This window comes from Stegostoma tigrinum, chromosome 24, assembly GCF_030684315.1.
Source record: "Stegostoma tigrinum isolate sSteTig4 chromosome 24, sSteTig4.hap1, whole genome shotgun sequence".
NCBI classification, from domain to species: domain Eukaryota; kingdom Metazoa; phylum Chordata; class Chondrichthyes; order Orectolobiformes; family Stegostomatidae; genus Stegostoma; species Stegostoma tigrinum.
Genome location: NC_081377.1, coordinates 17,653,264 through 17,675,058, shown reverse-complemented (window position 1 = coordinate 17,675,058; position 21,795 = coordinate 17,653,264). Strand labels below are relative to the sequence as shown.

Sequence of the window (21,795 nt, the reverse complement as noted above, 5' to 3'; positions counted from 1 at the left end):
TCAGTACCAACCACTTCTTTTATTCACAGAGTCATAGAGTCTTACAACAAGGAAATAGGCCCTTCTCTCTAACCAGTTCATACTGACCATTATCCCAATCTAAATTAGTCCTACCTGCCTGTGCTTAGTCTCTATCCCTCCAACCATTCCTTATGCATGCACTTACCTAAACTCTTAAAGTTCTACAAGAAGTATTACATACAGTCACCAGGGGAAAGGATGAAGCTCAATAGACAAGTACACTCATCACTTTTAAGGAGTTAAATATGGTTATATTTTAATTTGACTATGTTATGAGAACATTCTTCAAATCACAGAACCATTATCAAGCTGATCAGAAGTTTTCAATTCCCACTTATCTGGTTAGGGTGGTAAGCAATGATGCCATGTATTGAGTTAATATTTTATATGCACAGGCAGCTCTGCATAGATCAGGCACTCAGTCAAAGTCTTCTCTACATGAGCTGGTATATGACTCCTCCCTGTGTCAATTTCCTTAGGTGAGCGTGAATCTGCCTGGGGTTACACTGCCATGACTATAAATATGTGCAGCTCTTAGGCAGGGCCAGATGTTCTTCAGGTTACTGGTAATCTATAATTGTAACTATGCCAGTAAAATAATCCTCCTTCTGGTACAAGTAAACCTGCCTTTCATCTCTTCTTCCATTTGTATCATCCTCTTTGAAAAGAAAACACACACAGAACGCAGTTTATTCTGACTTTCTGAAAAAAAGAACAACATTACACCATAAAATATTCAACTATCATAAATCCTTCAAATGCTTCAAGAAGACCTAACACAAGTAGTGGAAGTCAGGAACAGTTATCTATTGCCAGGATCACTGGTGCATATGGCTTGTGAATGAATGAAGAAAGTGCTAGAATGGGATGTGATTTAATTGTGATAATCCCTCTTATCGATTAAACCGATGGTCCTCACAATCTAAGCTTAAACTTAGGTGGTATAATTGCTAGGCTATTAATCTTCAAAAAACACAACAGTTTATCAAATGAAGGAACCCTCACTCTTGCTAGGGATAATTTTGGGAACGTGGGTTCCCACCATGTCGGTGGGAATTTGAACTCAATAAAAATCTGGATTTAGGAGGCTAATGGTGACCTGATTGCCAGGAAAAACCCATCTGGTTTACAACTGTCTGTTAGGGAAATTATCCCTTCGTTTGACTCCAGACCTAAAATAATTAGGGATGGGGCTGGCCTAGTCAGCGGCACCCACATCTCGAGAGCAAGTATGAAAAAATATTGGGTAATGAACTATTTGCTATCCATAAAGCTGTCGCCAAACATTAGCACCGAATTCAGAAACTAGTCAACAGATATAGGGAAGAACTGGACGAGGAAAAAAAGATACTACTCTTTCTATTATAGGACTATATGTTTGATCAGAAATAAAATTTTAATGGTTGACTTATATTGCTTTGGCTTCAGTGTTCACACTCATTTTGAATCAAATGAATGTTCAGATGAAATTTGAGTGATACCGAAATGATCGAAACCCAACTTGGAATTCTATATGGCAGTTCTATTTATGGCTTACTTTGAATCACAAATTTTTTGGAATGAGCTAGATTGAGAAATGCTCTGAGTTGGTCTGATTAGGTCCTTCTGGAATAGATCGCTAGTTAATATTCTGAAGTTGCTGTCAGCCCAAACAGTTGAATTGCTAAGAACAATACTTCATGGGCAATAATGGAGAGCAACAAAAGTGTGAAGGAATCAGAACTTTGATCATCTGTAGATCTACTGATTTCTGATGTTACACAGTATACATTCACACTACCTCTGTGCTTGCTGAAACTCAGCAAATTCCTCTCAGCTATCAAACGCAGATCAAAACTATCACGGCACAAAGAAAGTAAATATAAAAAATAAAAAAGAGGATACAGCTGCTAAATTAGGAACCAATGCCATTACATATAATGGTCATAAACCTGAATGGTTCAGAAAATGATATGGTTCTAACAGCGACTGGAAGTATAAAATAAGTCATGTAGCTTAGTCAAAATATGTTTTCAATTTGTAACAGTAGATTTTGTAATGTGTTTACTGCACAGTTAAACATTTCTCATAATATCGAGATCTATCTAGAAATTTGCATAGTACATTTCAATATCCACTGATTTCTGTTTGACTTTCAATCATAATTCAAAACACAAAACTATTTCCATGATCATCATTAATATTTTCCAAAGCAACAATAAACTCATCCTTTGATAGCTTTCCAATTGAAAAATCTACCTACAGTTCCACCAGCTTACTTGGCAGCCCCAACATTATAAAACAGCACAATATAGTTTAAAACAGAAGCCATCAAGTCGAAGTGCAATGTTGACAGCAGGAAACTGCTGTTCAGAGATCGAAACAATAATTTAGCACCATTTACACATGGCTGAGGTGAACGCTAGGTAGCTGGCATTGTGTGTTGGCTAACAATTAAACACAGTCTGAAGGGAAATTTGAATGTGCATATGTTACAAAATATGTGGAACATAATTAATATTGCACTTTGACATTTGCACATTGCTCATGAAATCACTTGTTTGCTGCCTGAATTTCGTTCATTAACACTACCAAATTGCTTTCAAGGCTTTCAGTTATAAAGTTACTGAGATGATGGACTCTGCAGCTAGGAGAATGTAATGTCACCAAGGATCTAGACAGATCTAGCACTCTGCTCTAAATTCCAAATGGCGTCATTTCTTTCAACCTCAACTGAGTGTTCGTTCTCCTACACTGGACGAATGTCCAAAAGAAAATAAAATTGAGTCTTCCAAGATTCAGTGGCAAACTAGGATGCAACCATCTATCAGTCTAGGGTTTGAAGTCACAAATCCCAGCAGAGATCAGCATGCAATCCACTCCACCACTCCCTCATGTTAAATTAGCATACATTCCTTATAAACACTGCACAAATGTCATTAAATTTTGCTAGGTATTATTCCAAGAAAGAATGCTCATGTCATTGTAATAATAAGAAAACAGAACTGTGGCAATCCTGTATAATTAACTGATATTTGTAATGGCCAAAAAGGAGAATATGTTGGCACTGGTACAGCACATTTACCACAAATATTATTGCGAATGTTTGACCTATGATGTTTGGCCTGAGGAAGTATCATTTTTGGTATACTCATGTAAAAGTCAGTCCTCATTTTTCAGTGATCACATCATCAATAAATTACTGGAAATTACACTGGTTCATTCATTTAAAGGCACATTTAGGAATCTTTAGATCCGTCCTTCACTAATTCAAGGTGCAATCTCCAAACCAACTGGCAAGACTAATATGCACTGTGCGGTTTATCACGATGCCATCAAGAAAGGTTAACTAGTATGCAGCTGAATTTATACTCGGGATGAAAAAGAGGTGGTATGGGTTAATGGGCATTGGCAAAATAGTTACATCACCCAGGGAAACATCTGACTGTGCACTCTGAGAGAAAGTTGATATGTCAGAAGTCAAGACCAGTGCTGACGATTCGGGGAAAAAAAAATCGGAAAAAAGAAAATTAACAACATCTACTACCTGGGCACAACAATAAAACTATTAAATTTTATCATTTTGTCAGTTCCCTTGGGAGATGAATGCACATTGACTTTGAAACATGAACACTGATGAATTTTGACTTGCAAAACAAACAACATCTTTCCCAAAACTCGTGAAGAAAAATCGTCCTTGTAAAAATGACTGGCCATGAGAACAGATGGTTCAAAATGATTTCTTCTCACATGGTAAAAGGCACAAAATTAGTACAATGGTGATATTCAAGAGTAAACTTTTGTTAAAGAGATATTTCAAAGAAGATTTCATCGCCCATGTTCACAAGAAAGGCCAGGATGGATAAAAGTGGTTGTAAGAAATGATCAACGGGCAGAATTTCAGACCAGCTGGACAATGCAAAGAAAATATTTTCTCATCTTGGACATGCTCAAACCCGATCTTCTCCACAAACCAGTCTGTGCTGCAAGATCAACCAACAACATTGTGGGAGCAAAAGTCGTCTTTAGTGTTTCTCAGCCGAAGGACAGAACTTGCAAGATGTGGAATGACTGGAAGTTGGAAAGTGAGAAAACATCGACTGACGGTGGAAATACGTGAGCGACCTCACTAGCAGCATTGTGCCAATGGGACGTAGATATATGGAATATACTTGATTCCAATATAATCAGAAATCCTTTCTAAAATGTGGGGTTTTGAATGTACTTGACAGTAGTGAGGAAAATTACTTGTGAAATGATGATGCCAAAGTTACCAGTACTCCCAATGATGACCATAGAGTCATAGGTTCATAGACTTGTACAGCATGGACACTGGCCCTTCAGTTCGACTCATCTATGCTGACAAGATAGCCTAAGTTAATCTAGACCCATTTGCCAGCATTTGGCCCATATCCCTCTAAACTCTTCCGATTTTTATATTCATCCAGATGCCTTTTAAATGTTGTAATTGTACCAGCCTCTATCACATCCTTTGGCAGCTCATTCCATACATGCACCACCCTCTGTGTGAAAAAGTTGTCCCTTAGGTCCCTTTTAATTCTTTCTCCTCTCATCTTAAACCCACACCCTCTAGTTTTGGACTCCCCTACCCTGGGGAAAAAACCTTGACTATTCACTCTATCCATGCCCCTCATCATTTCATCAACCGCTTTAAGGTCACCCCTCAGCCTTTGACACTCCAGGGGAAATAACCCCAGCCTATTCAGCCTCTCCCAATAGCACAAACCCTTCAATCCTGGCAACATTCTTGTAAACGTTTCCTGAACTCCTTCAAGTTTTGCAACATTCTTCCTATAGCAGGGAGACCAGAATTGCACATAGTATTGTAAAAGTGGCCTAACCAATGTCCTGTGCAGCCACAATATAACCTCCCAATTCCTATACTCAATGCACTGACCAATAAAGGAAAGCAAACCAAGCACCTTCTTCATTATCCTATCTATCGGTGACTCCAGTTTCGAGGAATTATGAACTTGCACTCCAAGGTCCCTTTGTTCAGCAACACTACCCAGGACCTTACCATTAAGTGTATATGTCCTGCCTTCACAAAATGCAGCACCTCATATTTATCTTACTTAAACTCCATCTGCCACTCCTCGGCCCATCTGATCAAGATCCCATTGTGCTCTGAGGTAAAATTCTTTGCTGTCCAGTGCACCTCCAATTTTGGTGTCATCTGCAAACTTACTCACCATATCTCCTTTGTTCACATCCAAATTATTTACATAAATGTCAAAAAGCTGTGGACCCAGCTGCAATTCATCTGGCTAAGTGTTTCTTTACTAGATGAATATATTGGTAATCTAACTGAATAATCACATACACATTATCCCAATTCTCTGCCTCCAGTCTGAAAAGCAACCATGCGCCACCACCCTCTGTCTCCCACCTTCGAGCTGGTTCTGTATCCAAGCGGCTAGTTCTGCCTCTATTCCATGTGATCGAACCTTGCTAACCAGTCTACCATGAGGAATCTTGTCGAACACCTTACTGAAGTCCATACAGATCACATCACCACTCTGTCCTCAACAATCCTCTTTATGATGGAGATGATGATGAAGAAGATCCATAGGCTGATGCATACAGCAGGTACTGGAATGGATTGTTCAGGTGGCAATCAGAGTGATTTTGAACAATTCCATGAACTGTTTTGGTTGATTTGATACATGTTGATAGACTTAGTTGATGTGTTAATAGTTTGTAATGTTACAGAATTGTGTCATTGTGATATTTTACTTTATTCCGTTGTGATGGTCATTCCTGAGCTCAAATGAAGTGCACAAGTCATTACTGTTAAATATCTGACCCATGACCTTCGGAAAAAATGGTCTCAAGAGTCTGATTTGTACATGGATATATATTATAATGTCCCACTTATACTGTATTCAGGGTTGATTTAACAAGAAATCTGCAGAGAATAGGGATAATGTGTGTGTGATTATTCAGTTAGATCACCAATATATCCACCTAGTAAAGAAACACTTAGCCAGATGAATTACTTTGTTTAAAAAGGAGCAAAGAACATGGGAATCATGCCACAAGCAACTGGCACAGTCACATCCTCTGTCATTCATAATCATTTTAACCCAAACCTTCCAGTTAACAAGAAACATTTTCTTGGAACTCATGACAAGGTATGACAGTACAAAATCAGGACAGCAGACTGCTTGCTCTATTTTACACCACACCTGAATTGATGCAAGAAAATAAAAGTAATGGGAATTGACCTTCTCCCAAGATGTGATCGAGGGAGGAGGCAGATTGGGAAAGTGGGTGGACATTGACACTTGCTTTAATTCAGCCTGTCCTTCCCGTGCTGATAACCTTGCTGTGCTCCTGCATTTGGATGATCAGTTTTGATAAATTGTAATGCATAACTGGCTGCCTTGATTCAATGACTGATGTGATTTAGTCAGGTGTAATCCATCACAAGCCTTGTCACTAGGCTTGCTGGACTGGTTAAATTAGAATATATCTGCAGTGATCTGAATTAATCCTTGAAGTACGTTTTTAAGTTATATCAATTTTTGCATCTTATTTACAAGAGTTTGCAATTACAGCATTGACGTGCTTCAGAGCAGGATAAATTTGTGAGTGATGGAACAAATGCCCAATACAGGCTGAATCAGAAATGATGAGCTATCAGACTGTAAACGGATAGTCCTCTTCCTTGGCCATCATTGGCAAAGAGTGGCTACGTTGACAATTCTTGGCTCAACACCTGAATGAATATACATGTTCACAGGAATTAATGGTTAATATGATTTTTGAGGGATAAAGCAATAAGAATTCAAAATATTAATGATTTATACTGAGGGAAATCTTTTACCAGTCCCTACCTTGATCGCTATAGCCCTACACAAAAATGCATTGTGCCAAGCGTGATTATGCAATATTGTCCTGTTGCTAATTGCATTAGGCCACCTCTAAACATAGCAATTTGTGTTGTAAACCCTGTTTCCATGGCAACTGTCTCCCGTTAAAACACTGATAGCTCAAAACTGAGTCTGGAGGATTGGTCTGCAGAATTGGTAATGCTCGAAACACTTCAATTAAAGATGAGCACTTGGTTTCAGCATCTTGACTGTCAGTACTTACAAGTGCTGGATTTAATAGCACCGACACTCGTGGCAGGCATCATGGGTGCTGACATAGAAAATACAGACAAGCAGTCATCATCCTGTGAGCATCCAGCCTGAATGGCACGCAGATAGCTATGACTTCGCATTCGGAAACAGCCAGGCAGGTCGAGAGCCTCCACAGCTTGAGATTCCATTTCTCCAAAGACTGACTCACACACCACTTCGAACTGTCTGTTCTGATCAGCCTCGCCAATCTGCAGTAAAGCATACACATTCCTCATTAATCAAGACACAGTTTTTTTCTCATGTTGGATTGTCTGATTAAACATTTAAAAATACACCAAATGCAGAGTACATGCAAGTTGCACCATGGTCTTACTGTTTCACATTATCTTTATAAAATGCTTTTATTCTCCCATTCTGCATTCCCACTCTTTTCAGGTTAGAACTCCCAGCAGTAGTTTTTTTCCAAACCATACTTGAGTACATTTTAAGGGCAGTAGGTGGCAGAGTGGATTACACACTGACATTTAATTTCTATAATATGGGTTCAAATTTAAGGCCAATCGATGGAATAAAACAGTCCACTGTCCTTTAGTTCTATGAGTTCTGTGAAACCTAGCAATCTCCATCCAGTCTTAAGCAATTCAGTAAATTGACATTTAACTTAGAAATCTTGTCTTGGAGCCCAGAGGAAGAATTGGGAACGTGAGAAAGTGTCACTCTGGTGTTAAGGATGCAATCCTTCGAGACCTGCACCATATCTGCGAGTTCTTGCTAAAAATGCTCAAAGTACATTGCAGGCACATCAACATCAATAAGGGGAAAAGACAGGTGAACATTTTTTTTGGGAATGACCTGAAATGCTGACAGATCCTTTGTCAATTCCCAGCATTTTCAACCATTTTCATGTCAGCCTGTATTGTTTCTTTCTTTCATCTGTGAAATGCTTAATGCTGACACTTGGCACTCAAAATACAAAACAAATTCCTGCCTGGAATTTCTATAGTGAATCAATGGTGAGTCACTGGCAAAATCTCTGCAGAAAAATGTTGATGTCACTGGGGTTTCTATCAATCTCCTGTTGAAGCTACCTACCTGCACAAAATTCAGCAAACATAGTAAACAAAGTACTTCAAAATATAGTTTCATTTTTAATTAACATTTCTTAATTTTAAAATATCCAAATTTGGTCTCTGGTTTTTTCTCATAGTGATGATAAGTAGGAAATTTGGCTGGAATTTGTGCAAGATGACAGTGAGCTCAGAACTGATGGAAGATCTTGTGTCCAAAAATCATAAACGGGAACACGTTCTGACTTGATTATATTGAGTCAGCGAGCAACTGAGAGTGAAAGACAGATTTCTTCCTAACACTGGACACCCACTAAGTTGTCATCACATTGAGAGATTCAGTTAATTTGTTGCCTGTTCTGAACCAGTTGCTCCAGCTTTATCTGTTTAATGAAATGTTGACTTTGCGTAGCCCTTACTATCAAAGGATTTTAATGTCAAAACTCGGACAATGGCCATGGCAAAATAGTACAGCTGTAATGTAATTCCCATTACTCATCAAATGATAATCAACTTACAAAAGTGATAGTATGTTAAAGGTTATAGATCACAGGGTAGAGGCCAATTACACAGGATGTGGAGAAATGAAATATTATTTTATATGGTGAATCATCTCAGAAACAGGTTCCCTAAATAATGAAAATCCATTCACCGAGACAGATGGACTGCAATGGCACAAGGAGGTGCCATCTTACCAAAGGTAATTTGAATGAGCAACTACTGTTGTCCTTCCCAGGGACACTCACATAGCATGAACCTTTAACAAAATAAAAGGTGGGTCGACTATCGTTGAGTTGTCATGATTTCCAGCTTTGTCAGGGCTCCACTTAGTACAGTGAATTACAATATTAGTTGAGTGATAATTCAGGAAATGGGGAGATAGAACATAGAACATAGAACATTACAGCACAGTACAGGCCCTTTGGCCCTCGATGTTGTGCCGACCTGTCATACCGATCTCAAGCCCATCTAACCTACACTATTCCATGTACGTCCATATGCTTATCCAATGATGACTTAAACGTACCTAAAGTTGGCGAATCTACTACCGTTGCAGGCAAAGCGTTCCATTTCCTTACTACTCTCTGAGTAAAGAAACTACCTCTGACATCTGTCCTATATCTTTCACCCCTCAGTTTAAAGCTATGCCCCCTCGTGCTCGCCGTCATCATCTTAGGAAAAAGGCTCTCCCTATCCACCCTATCTAACCCTCTGATTATTTTATATGTTTCAATTAAGTCACCTCTCAACATTCTTCTCTAATGAAAACAGCCTCAAGTCCCTCAGCCTTTCGTCGTAGGACCTTCCCTCCATACCAGGCAACATACTAGTAAACCTCCTCTGCACCCTTTCCAAAGCTTCCACATCCTTCTTATAATGCGGTGACCAGAACTGTACACAATACTCCAAGTGCGGCCACACCAGAGTTTTGTACAGCTTCACCATATCCTCTTGGTTCCAGAGCTCGATGCCTCTATTAATGAAAGCTAAAACACTGTATACCTTCTTAACAGCCCTGTCAACCTGGGTGGCAACTTTCAAGGATCTGTGTACACGGACACCGAGATCTCTCTGCTCATCTACACTACGAAGAATCTTACCATTAGCCCAGTACTTTGCCTTCTGGTTACTCCTACCAAAGTGCATCACCTCACACTTGTCTGCATTAAACTCCATTTGCCACCTCTCAGCCCAGCTCTGCAACTTATCTATGTCTCGCTGCAACCTACAGCATCCTTCGTCACTATCCACAACTCTACCGACCTTAGTGTCGTCTGCAAATTTACTAACCCATCCTTCTACGCGCTCATCCAGGTCATTTATAAAAATGACAAGCAGCTGTGGACCTAACACCAACCCTTGCGGTACACCACTAGTAACTGGTCTTCAGGATGAACATTTCCCATCAACTACCACCCTCTGTCTTCTTTCAGCAAGCCAATTTCCGATCCAAACTGCTATATCTCCCACAATTCCATTCCTCCGCATTTTGTACAATAGCCTATTGTGGGGAACCTTATCGAACGCCTTGCTGAAATCCATATACACCACATCAACTGGTTTACTCATCTACCTGTTTGGTCACCTTCTCAAAGAACTCAATAAGGTTTGTGAGGCACGACCTTCCCTTCACAAAACCGTGCTGACTATCCCTAATCAATTTATTCTTTTCTAGATGATTATAAATCCTGTCCCTTATAACCTTTTCCTTTTTGTAAGGCTCACTGGTCTATAATTACCAGGGTTGTCTCTACTCCCCTTCTTGAACAGGGGAACCACATTTGCTATCCTCCAGTCGTCTGGCACTATTCCTGTAGATAATTAAGTTGTGAAGTTTCTATAGTAGCTATAACATTTCTAATTGTTAACTGAGATTCTCCAGGAGAGGGGGGAGGTAGACTGGTAATACAGAGGCGTTGATTAATGCTTTGGATGCATGGGTTCAAAACCCATTGGGGAAGCTGGTGGGATTTAGATTTAATCAGTTTATATGAATCAAATAATCAATAAAAGTCTGTAATTAAAAGCTAATCCCAGTAATAATGACCACAAAGCTATCATCAATTGTTTTAAGAACCCATCTGGTTCTCTGCTGTCCCTGACAGACACAAATCCGCTGCCTTTAGCTGGTCTATTCTACATGTAATTCCTCAGCTGTGACAATGTGGTTGACTCATAATTGCTCATTGAAAGGGTCTAACAGGTCATTAAGTTCAAGGATAATCAGGGATGGGGCAGGGCATATTCAGTATTGGCTCTATCACATCAAATAATAAAGAAAACAAAATCCAGATTTAGAAGCTTGCGTTGCAGACATTTATTGAGTCCTAAAGTCATATAAGCATGGAAATCCCTTGATGCAACCAGTCAACTCTGAATGTAATCCCAAACTAAACTGGTCCCACATGCCTGTTCCTGGCCCATATCCTTCAAAACCTTTCCCATTTTTTTAGTACTCAAATAAGCCTTGGTTCTAGTGTAATCACACCAAACTTGGTAAGTTGATGTCTGAAATATAAACAGAATGTTCAATGTATTAACAAGGTGTCCAGCTGGATGTAAACAGCAGGCCAAGCAGTATCAGAGTAGCAGAAAAGCCGACGTTTCGGGTCTAGGCCCTTCTTCAGAAATAGGGGAGGAGAAGGGGATTCTGAAATAAATAGGGAGAGAGGGGGAGATGGAGAGAAGGTGGAAAAAGGAGAAGACAGGTGGAGGTGAGACAGACATGTCAAGGGGGCAGGGGTGGAGCCAGTAAAGGTGAGTGTAGTTGGGGAGTGAGGGGTGGGATAGGTCAGTCCAGGGTGGTCAAGGGGGGAACGCGGGATAAGGCTGGTAGGTAGGAACTGGGGATGGAGCTTGAGGTGGGAGGAGGGAATGGGTGGAGGAAGGACAGGTTGGGGAGGCATGGAAGATCTGGGCTAGTTTTGGGATGCAGTAGGGGGAGGGGAGATTTTGAAACTTGTGAAGTCTACATTGATACCATTGGGCTGCAGGGTTGCCAACCGGAATATGAATTGCTGTTTCTGCAACCTTCGGGTGGCATCGTTGTGGCACTGCAGGAGGCCTGGGATGGAAAAATCGTCTGAGGAGTGAGAGGGGGAGTTGAAATGGTTCACTAATGGGAGGTGCAGTCGTTTGTTGCAAACCGGGCGTAGGGACATAGAACATAGAACATTACAGCACAGTACAGGCCCTTCGGCCCTCGATGTTGTGCCGACCTGTCATACCGATCTCAAGCCCATCTAACCTACACTATTCCATGTACGTCCATATGATTATCCAATGACGACTTAAATGTACCTAAAGTTAGCGAATCTACTACCGTTGCAGGCAAAGCGTTCCATTCCCTTACTACTCTCTGAGTGAAGAAACTACCTCTGACATCAGTCCTATATCTTTCACCCCTCAGTTTAAAGCTATGCCCCCCCCCGTGCTCGCCGTCACCATCTTAGGAAAAAGGCTCTCCCTATCCACCCTATCTAACCCTCTGATTATTTTATATGTTTCAATTAAGTCACCTCTCAACCTTCTTCTCTCTAATGAAAACAGCCTCAAGTCCCTCAGCCTTTCCTCGTAAGACCTTCCCTCCATACTAGGCAACATCCTAGTAAATCTCCTCTGCACCCTTTCCAAAGCTTCCACATCCTTCTTATAATGCGGTGACCAGAACTGTACACAATACTCCAATTGCGGCCGCACCAGAGTTTTGTACAGCTTCACCATAACCTCTTGGTTCCGGAACTCGATCCCTCTATTAATAAAAGCTAAAACACTGTATGCCTTCTTAACAGCCCTGTCAACCTGGGTGGCAACTTTCAAGGATCTGTGTACATGGACACCGAGATCTCTCTGCTCATCTACACAAAGCAGTCTCCAAGACTCCGCTTGGTTTCCCCGATGTAGATGAGGCCACATCGTGAACAGCAGATACAGTATACCACATTGACAGATGTGCAGGTGAACATCCGTTTTGTGGAAGGTCTTCTTAGGGCCTGGGATGGGGGTAAGGGGGGGAGGTGTAGGGGCAGGTGTAGCACTTCCTGCAGTTGCAGGGAAAAGTGCTGGGTGTGGTGGGGAGTGTGGACTGGATGAGGGAGTCACAGGGAGAGTGGTCCCTCCAGAAAGCTGATAAGGGTGGGGAGGGAAAAATGTCTTTGGTAGTGGGGTCGGATTGCAGGTGGCGGTAGAGCCAGAGGATGATACATTGGATCCGGAGGTTGGTGGGGTGGTACGTGAGGATGTGATGGATTCTGTTTTGGTTGTTATTGCTTAGGGGGTGTCAGGGTTGAGTTCTGGGAAATGTGTGAGATGCAATTGAGGGCTTTTTCAACCACTGAGGGGGAGACATTGCAGTCCTTGAAAAACGATGACATTTGGGATGTCTCATTTCAGGAGTAGATGCAGCAGAGGCGAAGGAATTGGGAATGGTGGATGGCATTTTTGCAGGAGGGTGGGTGGGAGGAGGTATATTCTAGGTAGCTGTGGGAGTCGGTAGGCGTGAAGTGGATATCAGTTTCCAGGTAGTTGCCTGAGATGGAGACAGAGGGGTCCAGGAAGGTGAGGGCGGTGTTAGAGATGGTCCAGGTGAATTTAAGGTTGGAGTGGAAGGTGTTGGTGAAGTAAATGAACTGTTTGAGCTCCTCATAGGACCATGAGGCGGCGCTGATACAGTCACTGCTGGGGGGTAGGGCTAGTGTAGCTTCAGAAGAGGGATTGCTCTGCACAACCTACAAAAAGGCAGGCATAGTTTGGGCCCATGCGGGTACCCATGGCCACTCCCTTTGTCTGTAGGAAGTGTGAGGAATTGAAGGAGAAGTTGTTAGGGGTGAGGATGAGTTCAGCTAAGCGGATGAGGGTGTCGGTAGAAGGGGGCTGGTCGGGCCTGCAGGACAGGAAGAAGTGGAGGGCCTTTAGGCCATCTGCATGGGGAATGCAAGTGTATAGTGACTGGCCGTCCATGGTAAAGTTGAGTTGTTGGGGACCAAGGAATCAGAAGTTTTGGAGGAGATGGAGGGTGTGGGTGGTGTCACGGACATAGGTGGGGTGCTCCTGGACCAAGGCGAGAAAATGGAGTTGAGATAAGTGGAGATGAGTTCAGTGGGGCAGGAGCAGGTGGAGACAATGGGTTGACCAGGGCAGTCAGGTTTGTGGATTTTGGGAAGGAGGTAGATACGGGTGGTGCAGGATTAGGGAATGATGAGGTTGGAGGCTGTGGGTGGGAGGTCACCTGAGGTGATGAGGTTTTGGATGGTTTGGGAGATGATGTTTTGGTGGTCAGGGTTTGGGTCATGATCAAGGGGGTGGTAGGAGGAGGTGTCAGAGAGCTGGTGTTTGGAGATCAAACAGTTCATCCACTTCACCAACATCTTCCATCCCAATCTTAAGTTCACCTGGACCATCTCTGATACCTCTCTCTCCTTCCTGCACCTCTCTGTTTCCATCTCTGGCAATCACCTGGAAACCAATATCCACTTCACCGATGTCACACTCCCACTGCTACCGAGAATACACCTCCTCCCACAGACCTTTCTGCAAAAATGCCATCCCCATTCCCAATTCCTTCACCACCGCTACATCTACTCTTGGAAAGAGGGATTTCACTCCCAGACATCCCACATGTCCTTGTTTTTCAAGGACCACAACCTCCCCGCCACAGTGGTTGAAAACGCCCTCGACTGTGTTTCCCACATTTCCCACAACTCATCCCTCACACCCCCTACACGCAATAAGAACCAAAACAGAATTCCCCTCATCCTCATGTACTACCCTAACAACGCAATACAAATCGAACACATCATCCTCCGGCACTTCTGCCATCTGCAATCTGACCCCACCACCAAAGCCATTTTTCCATCCCCACCCTTATCTGCCTTCCGGAAGGACCACTATCTCCGTGACTCCCTTGTCAACTCCACACTCCCCACCACACCCAGTACTTTTCCCTTCAACCGCAGGAAGTGCTACACCTGCCACTACAGCACCTCCCTCACCCCCATCCCAGGCCACAAGAAGACCTTGCACATCAAACAGATGTTCACCTGCACATCTGCTAATGTGGTATACTGTATCCGCTGTTCCTGATGTGGCCTCCTCTGTATCGGGTAAACCAAGTGGAGGTTTGGGGGCCACTTTGTGGAACACCTACGCTCGGTTCGCAACAAACAAATGCACCTCCCAGTCGCGAACCATTTCAACTTCCCCCTCCCACAACTCAGACGACATGTCCATCCTGGGCCTCCTGCAGTGCCACCCAAAGGTTGCAGGAATAGCACCTCACATTTCGCTTAGGGGCCCTGCAGCCCAATGGTATCAATGTAGACTTCACAAGCTTCAAAATTTCCCCTCCCACGACCGCATTCCAAAAGTAACCCAGCTCATCCCGACCTCCCTAACCTGTCCTTCCTCCCACCTATTCCCTCCTCCCACCTCAAGCCCCATCCCCATCTCCTATCTACTAGCCTTATCCTGCCCCCTTGACCTGTCTGTCCTCCCTGGGCCGACCTATCCCCTCCCTACCTCCCCACCTGCAATCACCTCGACTGGCTCCATCCCCGCCTCTTTGAGACCACCTCCCTTCTCTTTTATCCATCTTCTATCCGTCTCCCCCTCTCTCCCTATTTATTTCAGAATCCCCTTCTTCTCCCCTATTTCTGAAGAAGGGTCTAGACCCGAAACATCAACTTTCCTGCTCCTCTGATGCTGCTTGGCCTGCTGTGTTCATCCAGCTCAACACCTTGTTGTCACAGGTTCTCCAGCATCTGCAGTTCCTACAGTCTCTGTTCAATGTATTGTGGTTTTCTAAGGAACTTATCACTCAGAACCTATCATTTTTGAAGAAAAGAAATTTGATTTCAGCTAAGATTCATTGTCTGTAGCTGCCTATCTGAGGATTATCACTTTAGTCGTTAAATTATAAACCTGATCTGCACCAAGATGCAAACTATAGGTGCCATGCTCAAGGTAAATGAAAACAGATTGTTGCTAATCTGGGTATTTTCAAGGTTTTCCTAAGAGATATCACTGGGTTCACCAACAATGCATTCACCACTTATTACTGAGACAATTACTGTTGTTTTCTGCTACAGGTGACAATACAGCAAGTTCAACAGCTACACACACAACTGGCTGGAGGTTATAACTCAATATCATGATTTTTGAAGCATTCTCAAAGCACAGTCTTTATTGACCACACTAACTTTAACATCATGTATTTGAAGTTGAGGGGGAGAAAAACGGGTTTATGAGGCTTGGTTTGGATTGTTCTAGAAAATGGGCTAAATCATGAGGTGAAAGTCCTACTTTTGCATGAAAATCATTTCTTCACCTGCAAACACGTCATTGGGGCAGCAGAAACCCGGAACTGTTTGCTGAATATTCAGATGTGTGACCATTGACTGGCAAGAAATATTAGGAGTTAGAAGTCAATTCCCCTATATCACTACAGTGCATGCACCCGAAGGCAAGTGAAGAATACAGCACTCATGTGAAGACACAATGCAGGTTTGGTTTATGTAGCAGGTGGTTCATTGGTTCCAAAGGTGGTTGATGTCACTTCCATCGTCCTCAGTCCCACACGGGAGGATACGGGTGTGTATTTATGAGCCACGTGAACCATTGCCTTCCAAAAACAAAGTTTCCTTTCTATAGTACAATGTGAGCTGCTTGTACTATGAACTGGAGTGAACTAACCATACATTCCTAATAAGATGGTGCATAATATTACAACTGAAAGATGTTCCTACACAATCAGCATTTCCACCTCACGCCAGCTGATCTCTGGGAAGGGGCTTGATAAATGTAACTCCTCATCATACCAAGGAATACTGGGATGAGTACTGTAACTGAGAAACATGTGGCCCTTACAGAGCAGGGGGAAAAGAACTGCACAAATATTCTATAACCTATATGCTTTTCTGAAGAAGGGACTAGGTCCAAAATGTTAGCACTCCTGCTCCTCTGATGCCCTTGGCCTGCTGTATTCATCCAGCTCTACATCTTGTTATCTCCTATAACTGGAGTTACCTAGCTATGGATGTTTGGCACAAGATGAGAAATTTATTTACCATTTTAATGTACAATTCATTAAATATTCATCTTCTAATAAAAAGTGACTTGTATCCAGTTTTTGCAACACTCAGTTTTTATAAATTTAAGTACGTATGTGCAATTTGCTACATCTGATGTGATATATTTCTGTCCTGTCCATTTGTGCCTCGTGCATCAGTGCATCTTTTGATCCTCTGATATAACTCCAAATCAGCCTCCATTAGCAAGAATAGGCAAAGAGGATTCTGGTGAAATATTGTAAGGACCTGTTTGCATTCTCTTTTGTATATCTTCTGATTTTGCATTGTTGTTCATATTCCATTGTCCTCCACATTATATACTCTGTCAGGGTACACACACTGCACTTCTCTCCTTGAACTCCTCAGGCTTTCTCCATATCTTTGCTCGAATCTTCTTTAACCACCACTTCAAGTCACACTTATTCGCTTGCCTCAAACTCTCTAACTCCGACTCAATAGTTAATTTCTAAATTCCATTGTGAACCACTTTGGGATGCTTTGCTATTTTAAAAATGCTATGCAAGTGTGGTTTCCTTTCTCTAACCTACACCTGGCTTTCAAGAGGTCTACATACTTCAAAAAACTTATTTTGCTTCTTGCCTAGAGGAGAGAGACTGAGAGCAAATGCTCAACTACTCTCCTGTTCCTATGCTTCTGATGGTCACTACTCAGCCTAGGGCTGATAATTCCTGTCTGTAGGGAACAGATGAGCTTCAGTGTTGTTTAATTTCTTTTTGACGCTCCTTCCAAAATGCCTTTACATACTTCAAAACATCTTGGATAGTCTTGGCAGCTTTAGAGGGACAATTCCTGAAAGATATTGTCACTGTATTTCATCTCTGCATGGGTCTTGCTGATATACTTTTCAATGATAGTTTTACAAATGAATAGTAGAATTTGCACTTCAATCTAGACATAATTTTACTTTGAAACAAATAATTTCTTCGGGTGTTCATGTTTATGCTTCTTTGGTGGCCCTGTGAGGTCAGAACTATAAAGGGGCAGAAGGCAATGACGAAAACCTGTGCATCAATGTTTCTTCACTTGCTACCTCTGCTTGCTCCTGATCTTTGACCATTGACTCACTCATCAAACTCTCAAACTCCTTCAAAATGTTAACATATTTTGGCTGGTGATTATTTGGAATGTAGATTGCATCACGTATGTGAATGTTTTGCATCAGTTTTTGGCTGGTGCAACATTTTGAAGATTGTGTGTGTGTGTGTGTGTGTGTGTGTGTGTGTGTGTGTGTGTGTGTGTGTGTGTGTGTGTGTGTGTGTGTGTGTGTGTGTGTGTGTGTGTGTGTGTGTGTGTAAAAGACACTGTCTTGTAATAGCCACAACCACATCTTCCTCCTGGGCTTAGGGAATTTCTGGAAATAAAGATAACACACATTAGCTGATTAGAATTGATAAGATGCTATTGTCACACTGAGTTTGCTTTGCAGTGGAATACAAAAGATTGAAAATTAAATTTCTTATCACAGTGATTATCATTGTACAAATAGGGCCCTTCTTGTCATGATGTACTTCAAAATTCTGCTAACCTATACATGTTTATAATCTCCTTCACCATATGATCACAGCAAATGGGAAGTTTCATTTGGTACATGATATTTACTATCTTAGAACAGTAGCATATGAAGGCCACATGCTTCTGTAAGCCTTTGATAAGTTATTTTACAGTCAGAATCAAAGTCCGTATGACACAATACCATATCAGTTATTAAGTCGAGTAGAATGAAATACAATATTATCTTGCTACCCGCAGATAGAAAAGCAGCACAAACACTTTCAAGTAGTCACTTCTATTTGTGAAGACGTTTTCAAGTGAGCGGCTTTCTTCCAGTAACAGTAAAAGGTCTGGCTTGTTTAGTCTGTGGGAATCGATCTCTTTTGTGTTCCACTTTCAGCAAGATAGGACTACATTTAGGATTCTAATGTTCTGGTGTTAACACATTCAAAAATGTGGCCACTAAAGTACCTTGATAGAAATTTCTATTAATTATGGCTGATTGTCACCCAGAGATCAAGCCATTGTAACATTCCAAATGTAACAATACAAGATCATTTTCGTGCTTCCAATTGCTTACCTTGGAGGTTAAATCAAACGGCTTCATTGCCAAAACCTTTGGAGCACAATGGAGCTGTGATGATCTTCCACTTGACCTCCTCCCATGCCTGCAAGAGCCTCTGGGTTGAAGTTGATGTGTGTTTCTTTGGTTCAATTTTAGGTGGACACTAGGTGACTGACCATCATTATTGTCATTTTGAAAGTTCTGTTGATTGTAATGTGTCTAAAACACCCAGAATTCATTGGTGACTGAATTTATACATGAGTGTATGTGCTAAAAAATGGAGCAATTATCCAGTCTGATTTAATTTATAATAGTGCAAAATGTTTAATTGTGCCCCTAAAATGATTTCCATCACTTTTCTTCTGTAAAAACCTTGTTTCTTATGCCCTGACAACATACTTTCACTACCATTTTTGTACTTCTTTTAAAAAATACAAAAAAGCACTGGGCTATTCTGAAACATTTACAATTCATCACAGCAAGCACTACTAATATTGAACCACTCTGAAGAGATTAAGTTTGCATGATCATATTACCAGAAACCAAATGAGAACTCACCATTTGTACATTTAACACTTTATCACATGTTGAACTGTCGCAAAGCAGTTCACACAATGAACAACTGGATAGAAAGACAACAGTCATTTTTGTACTAAAACATCTCATAGACATCAATGAGATGAATAAGCACCTTTCCTTTAAAGGATCAGAAGTTGTCAAATAATCGGCAACATGTTCTACTTTTCTTCACGTACTACCATAGGAATTTCATTTGGATGGTCAGATGGAATCTCATTCTAACACCTCATGAAGAGGTCAACACATCAACCAATACAGCACACCCTCAGCACACCTTGTACAGCACTCAAACTTCCCTCAAGTCACTTGGAGACAGCAGCCCATTTAGGAATTTAGTTAGTTTACTCACAGTTTACAGATATTGCTAAATGTAAGAATTCATACAACCTACAGCTCTTAGCTTCCAGCAACTGAATTACATACTGTGTTAAGAAAAGACATTCAGTCACCAGAGGCAACTTATTATTTTGGACAGTTTCTTCAAAATCTTGTTCCTTTAGGTCGGTTCCCATTGAAAGACTATATTAAGATGCTGCAGGGAGTGTTTGACCCATTTGAAGAAATAACAAATAGTCCATTGGCCGCTTATTGCACAAATTCATACCTGCTCTTACCTGATTGTTGGCACTGAGCAGTCGACTGTAACCTTGACTCCTGGGTAGAAGCTTCGGTGGAGTACGGAGACTGGACCGGTGCAGATTATCCAGACTGTAGTTCATTGTAGCTTGTCCTTGCAGGTAGGAGTGGCTGCAAATGTATGGATCAGAGCAGTGCTTACAGCTGTATCTATGTAGGAAAGCAGAAATGCATTATTGGGAAAGGTATAACTTCCAGAGTGTTCTTTGTAACTGGCGTGAAATTGATCAAAGCAAATCAACAGGCTATTTACGGAGAAGGTAAGTGAGCAGAGGTTTTTGATTCACTACCACCCAATTCTAATTTCACTCATTTTTTTCTGATTCAGAAAGCATTATAATGTTTAGTTTTACAATTGTGGGCAATGTGATTCTAAGCTAATGGAGGATAATCAACTACTTTGGTACAGAAAAAAAGAGAACTTGCATTTATCCAGTGCCTTTCTTGGCCTCAGGATGTTGTAGAGCACATTAATGAAGGACTCTTATATTGTAGCCACTACTGTTTTGCAGGCAAATGCAAGGGTGAATTGTGTATAGCATGTTCCCTCATATAACAATGACACAAACCACTATGTAAGCTGTTTTGTTGGAACTGGTTGAGAGATAAATTTTTGCCAGGGCATTCAAAAGATAGCTTCTTGAACTGTGTCATACTGAGGCTGGACTTGCATATTTTTGTCCACGACTGAGGTCAGTATTCTCAAGGTTCATTGCAACAGTAAGGGAGGAACAGAATACTGTTCTACATCGTACTGTGATAGGCAAAAGCAGAAAGCTAATTTTTGAATATTTCCTGCTGTTCCAAGTTGCTACAACCATTCTTTTATCTTGAAACTTGTGAGATGTGCCCTGAATGCAAACCTTAAAATACCAAATATATTTCAAAATACTCAGTCTGAGAAGATTTTGCTGGAGATATATAACTGACAACAATTTCTGCGCTATCTGGAAAGTTGTGTTGAAGTGGCCAGAATGGTGGAGGAAATATTAGCTGCGCCTCCTGGTAGGTTTGATGGAAGCCAGCAGTTCACACTTTATGAGAAAATAATCTAATCAAATTATTTATTACCCATTGCTTCGTAATGCCAGTTGGTGACTTGTTGCAGGCTCAGAATGCTCATCAGGGGTGTCTTTTTTTTGTTCAATACATTCTCGATAGCTTTCTGTTAGTCTGGACGACGATATGCTGGTAGCTTTGTAAGTATGTGTCCATACGTCAAGTGTGAAATGGGTGAAAAGTATGCCAACTTATCCACCGAACAATCTGTGCCCGATCTGCACAAGTGTTGGTCCCACTGTTAAAGGCTAAATTTCATTTTTGAGTCAATTTAATGCAGTTGCTTGTTTTTACATTCAGGACCAAGACATGATACAAATCAGTAAAAAATACAAATCCGTAAAATAGAAATCCACTTCTGACAACAATTTGGAAAGTTTCAGATTGGCTGCATCCATGCAATTCTGGAATGGGTACAAAGACATTGTTATTTTGTAGCCATCCCTGCGGGACAGATAGTCAGTACAGTCCTTCTTCTGGCACTCAGGGCTTCCAGTGCTCTTTTGGTTATTATGCTAATGCTGGTTTCCAGGCCCCCTAAAGGGACTTCACAAGGAGGAACAAAGAATGCAAAGACCATTAAACAGGTGACCAATGTACCTGTAAAAATTGTACAAGCAAGCCCAGAGGTAGAAGGTCTTCATCATAGAGTCCCCTTGCCTTCAGGGAAACCAATTTTAAGATCCCTTTAGCTGGGACCC

The 21,795-nt window shown here is 41.5% G+C and overlaps 1 protein-coding gene across 6 annotated transcripts in view; it reads right to left on the bottom strand.

The window, feature by feature from the left end:
* The window catches only part of dlgap3 (discs, large (Drosophila) homolog-associated protein 3), a 690,985-nt gene that overhangs the window by 63,194 nt on the left and 605,996 nt on the right, over nucleotides 1-21,795 (bottom strand). For all 6 annotated transcript variants that reach the window (XM_048558167.2, XM_048558163.2, XM_048558164.2 and 3 more), the window contains 2 exons: nucleotides 20,014-20,185; nucleotides 7,120-7,357 (listed from right to left, as the gene is read on the bottom strand). In XM_048558167.2, the coding sequence (XP_048414124.1) occupies nucleotides 7,120-7,357; nucleotides 20,014-20,185 (410 nt within the window). The remainder of the gene's footprint in view (nucleotides 1-7,119; nucleotides 7,358-20,013; nucleotides 20,186-21,795) is intronic.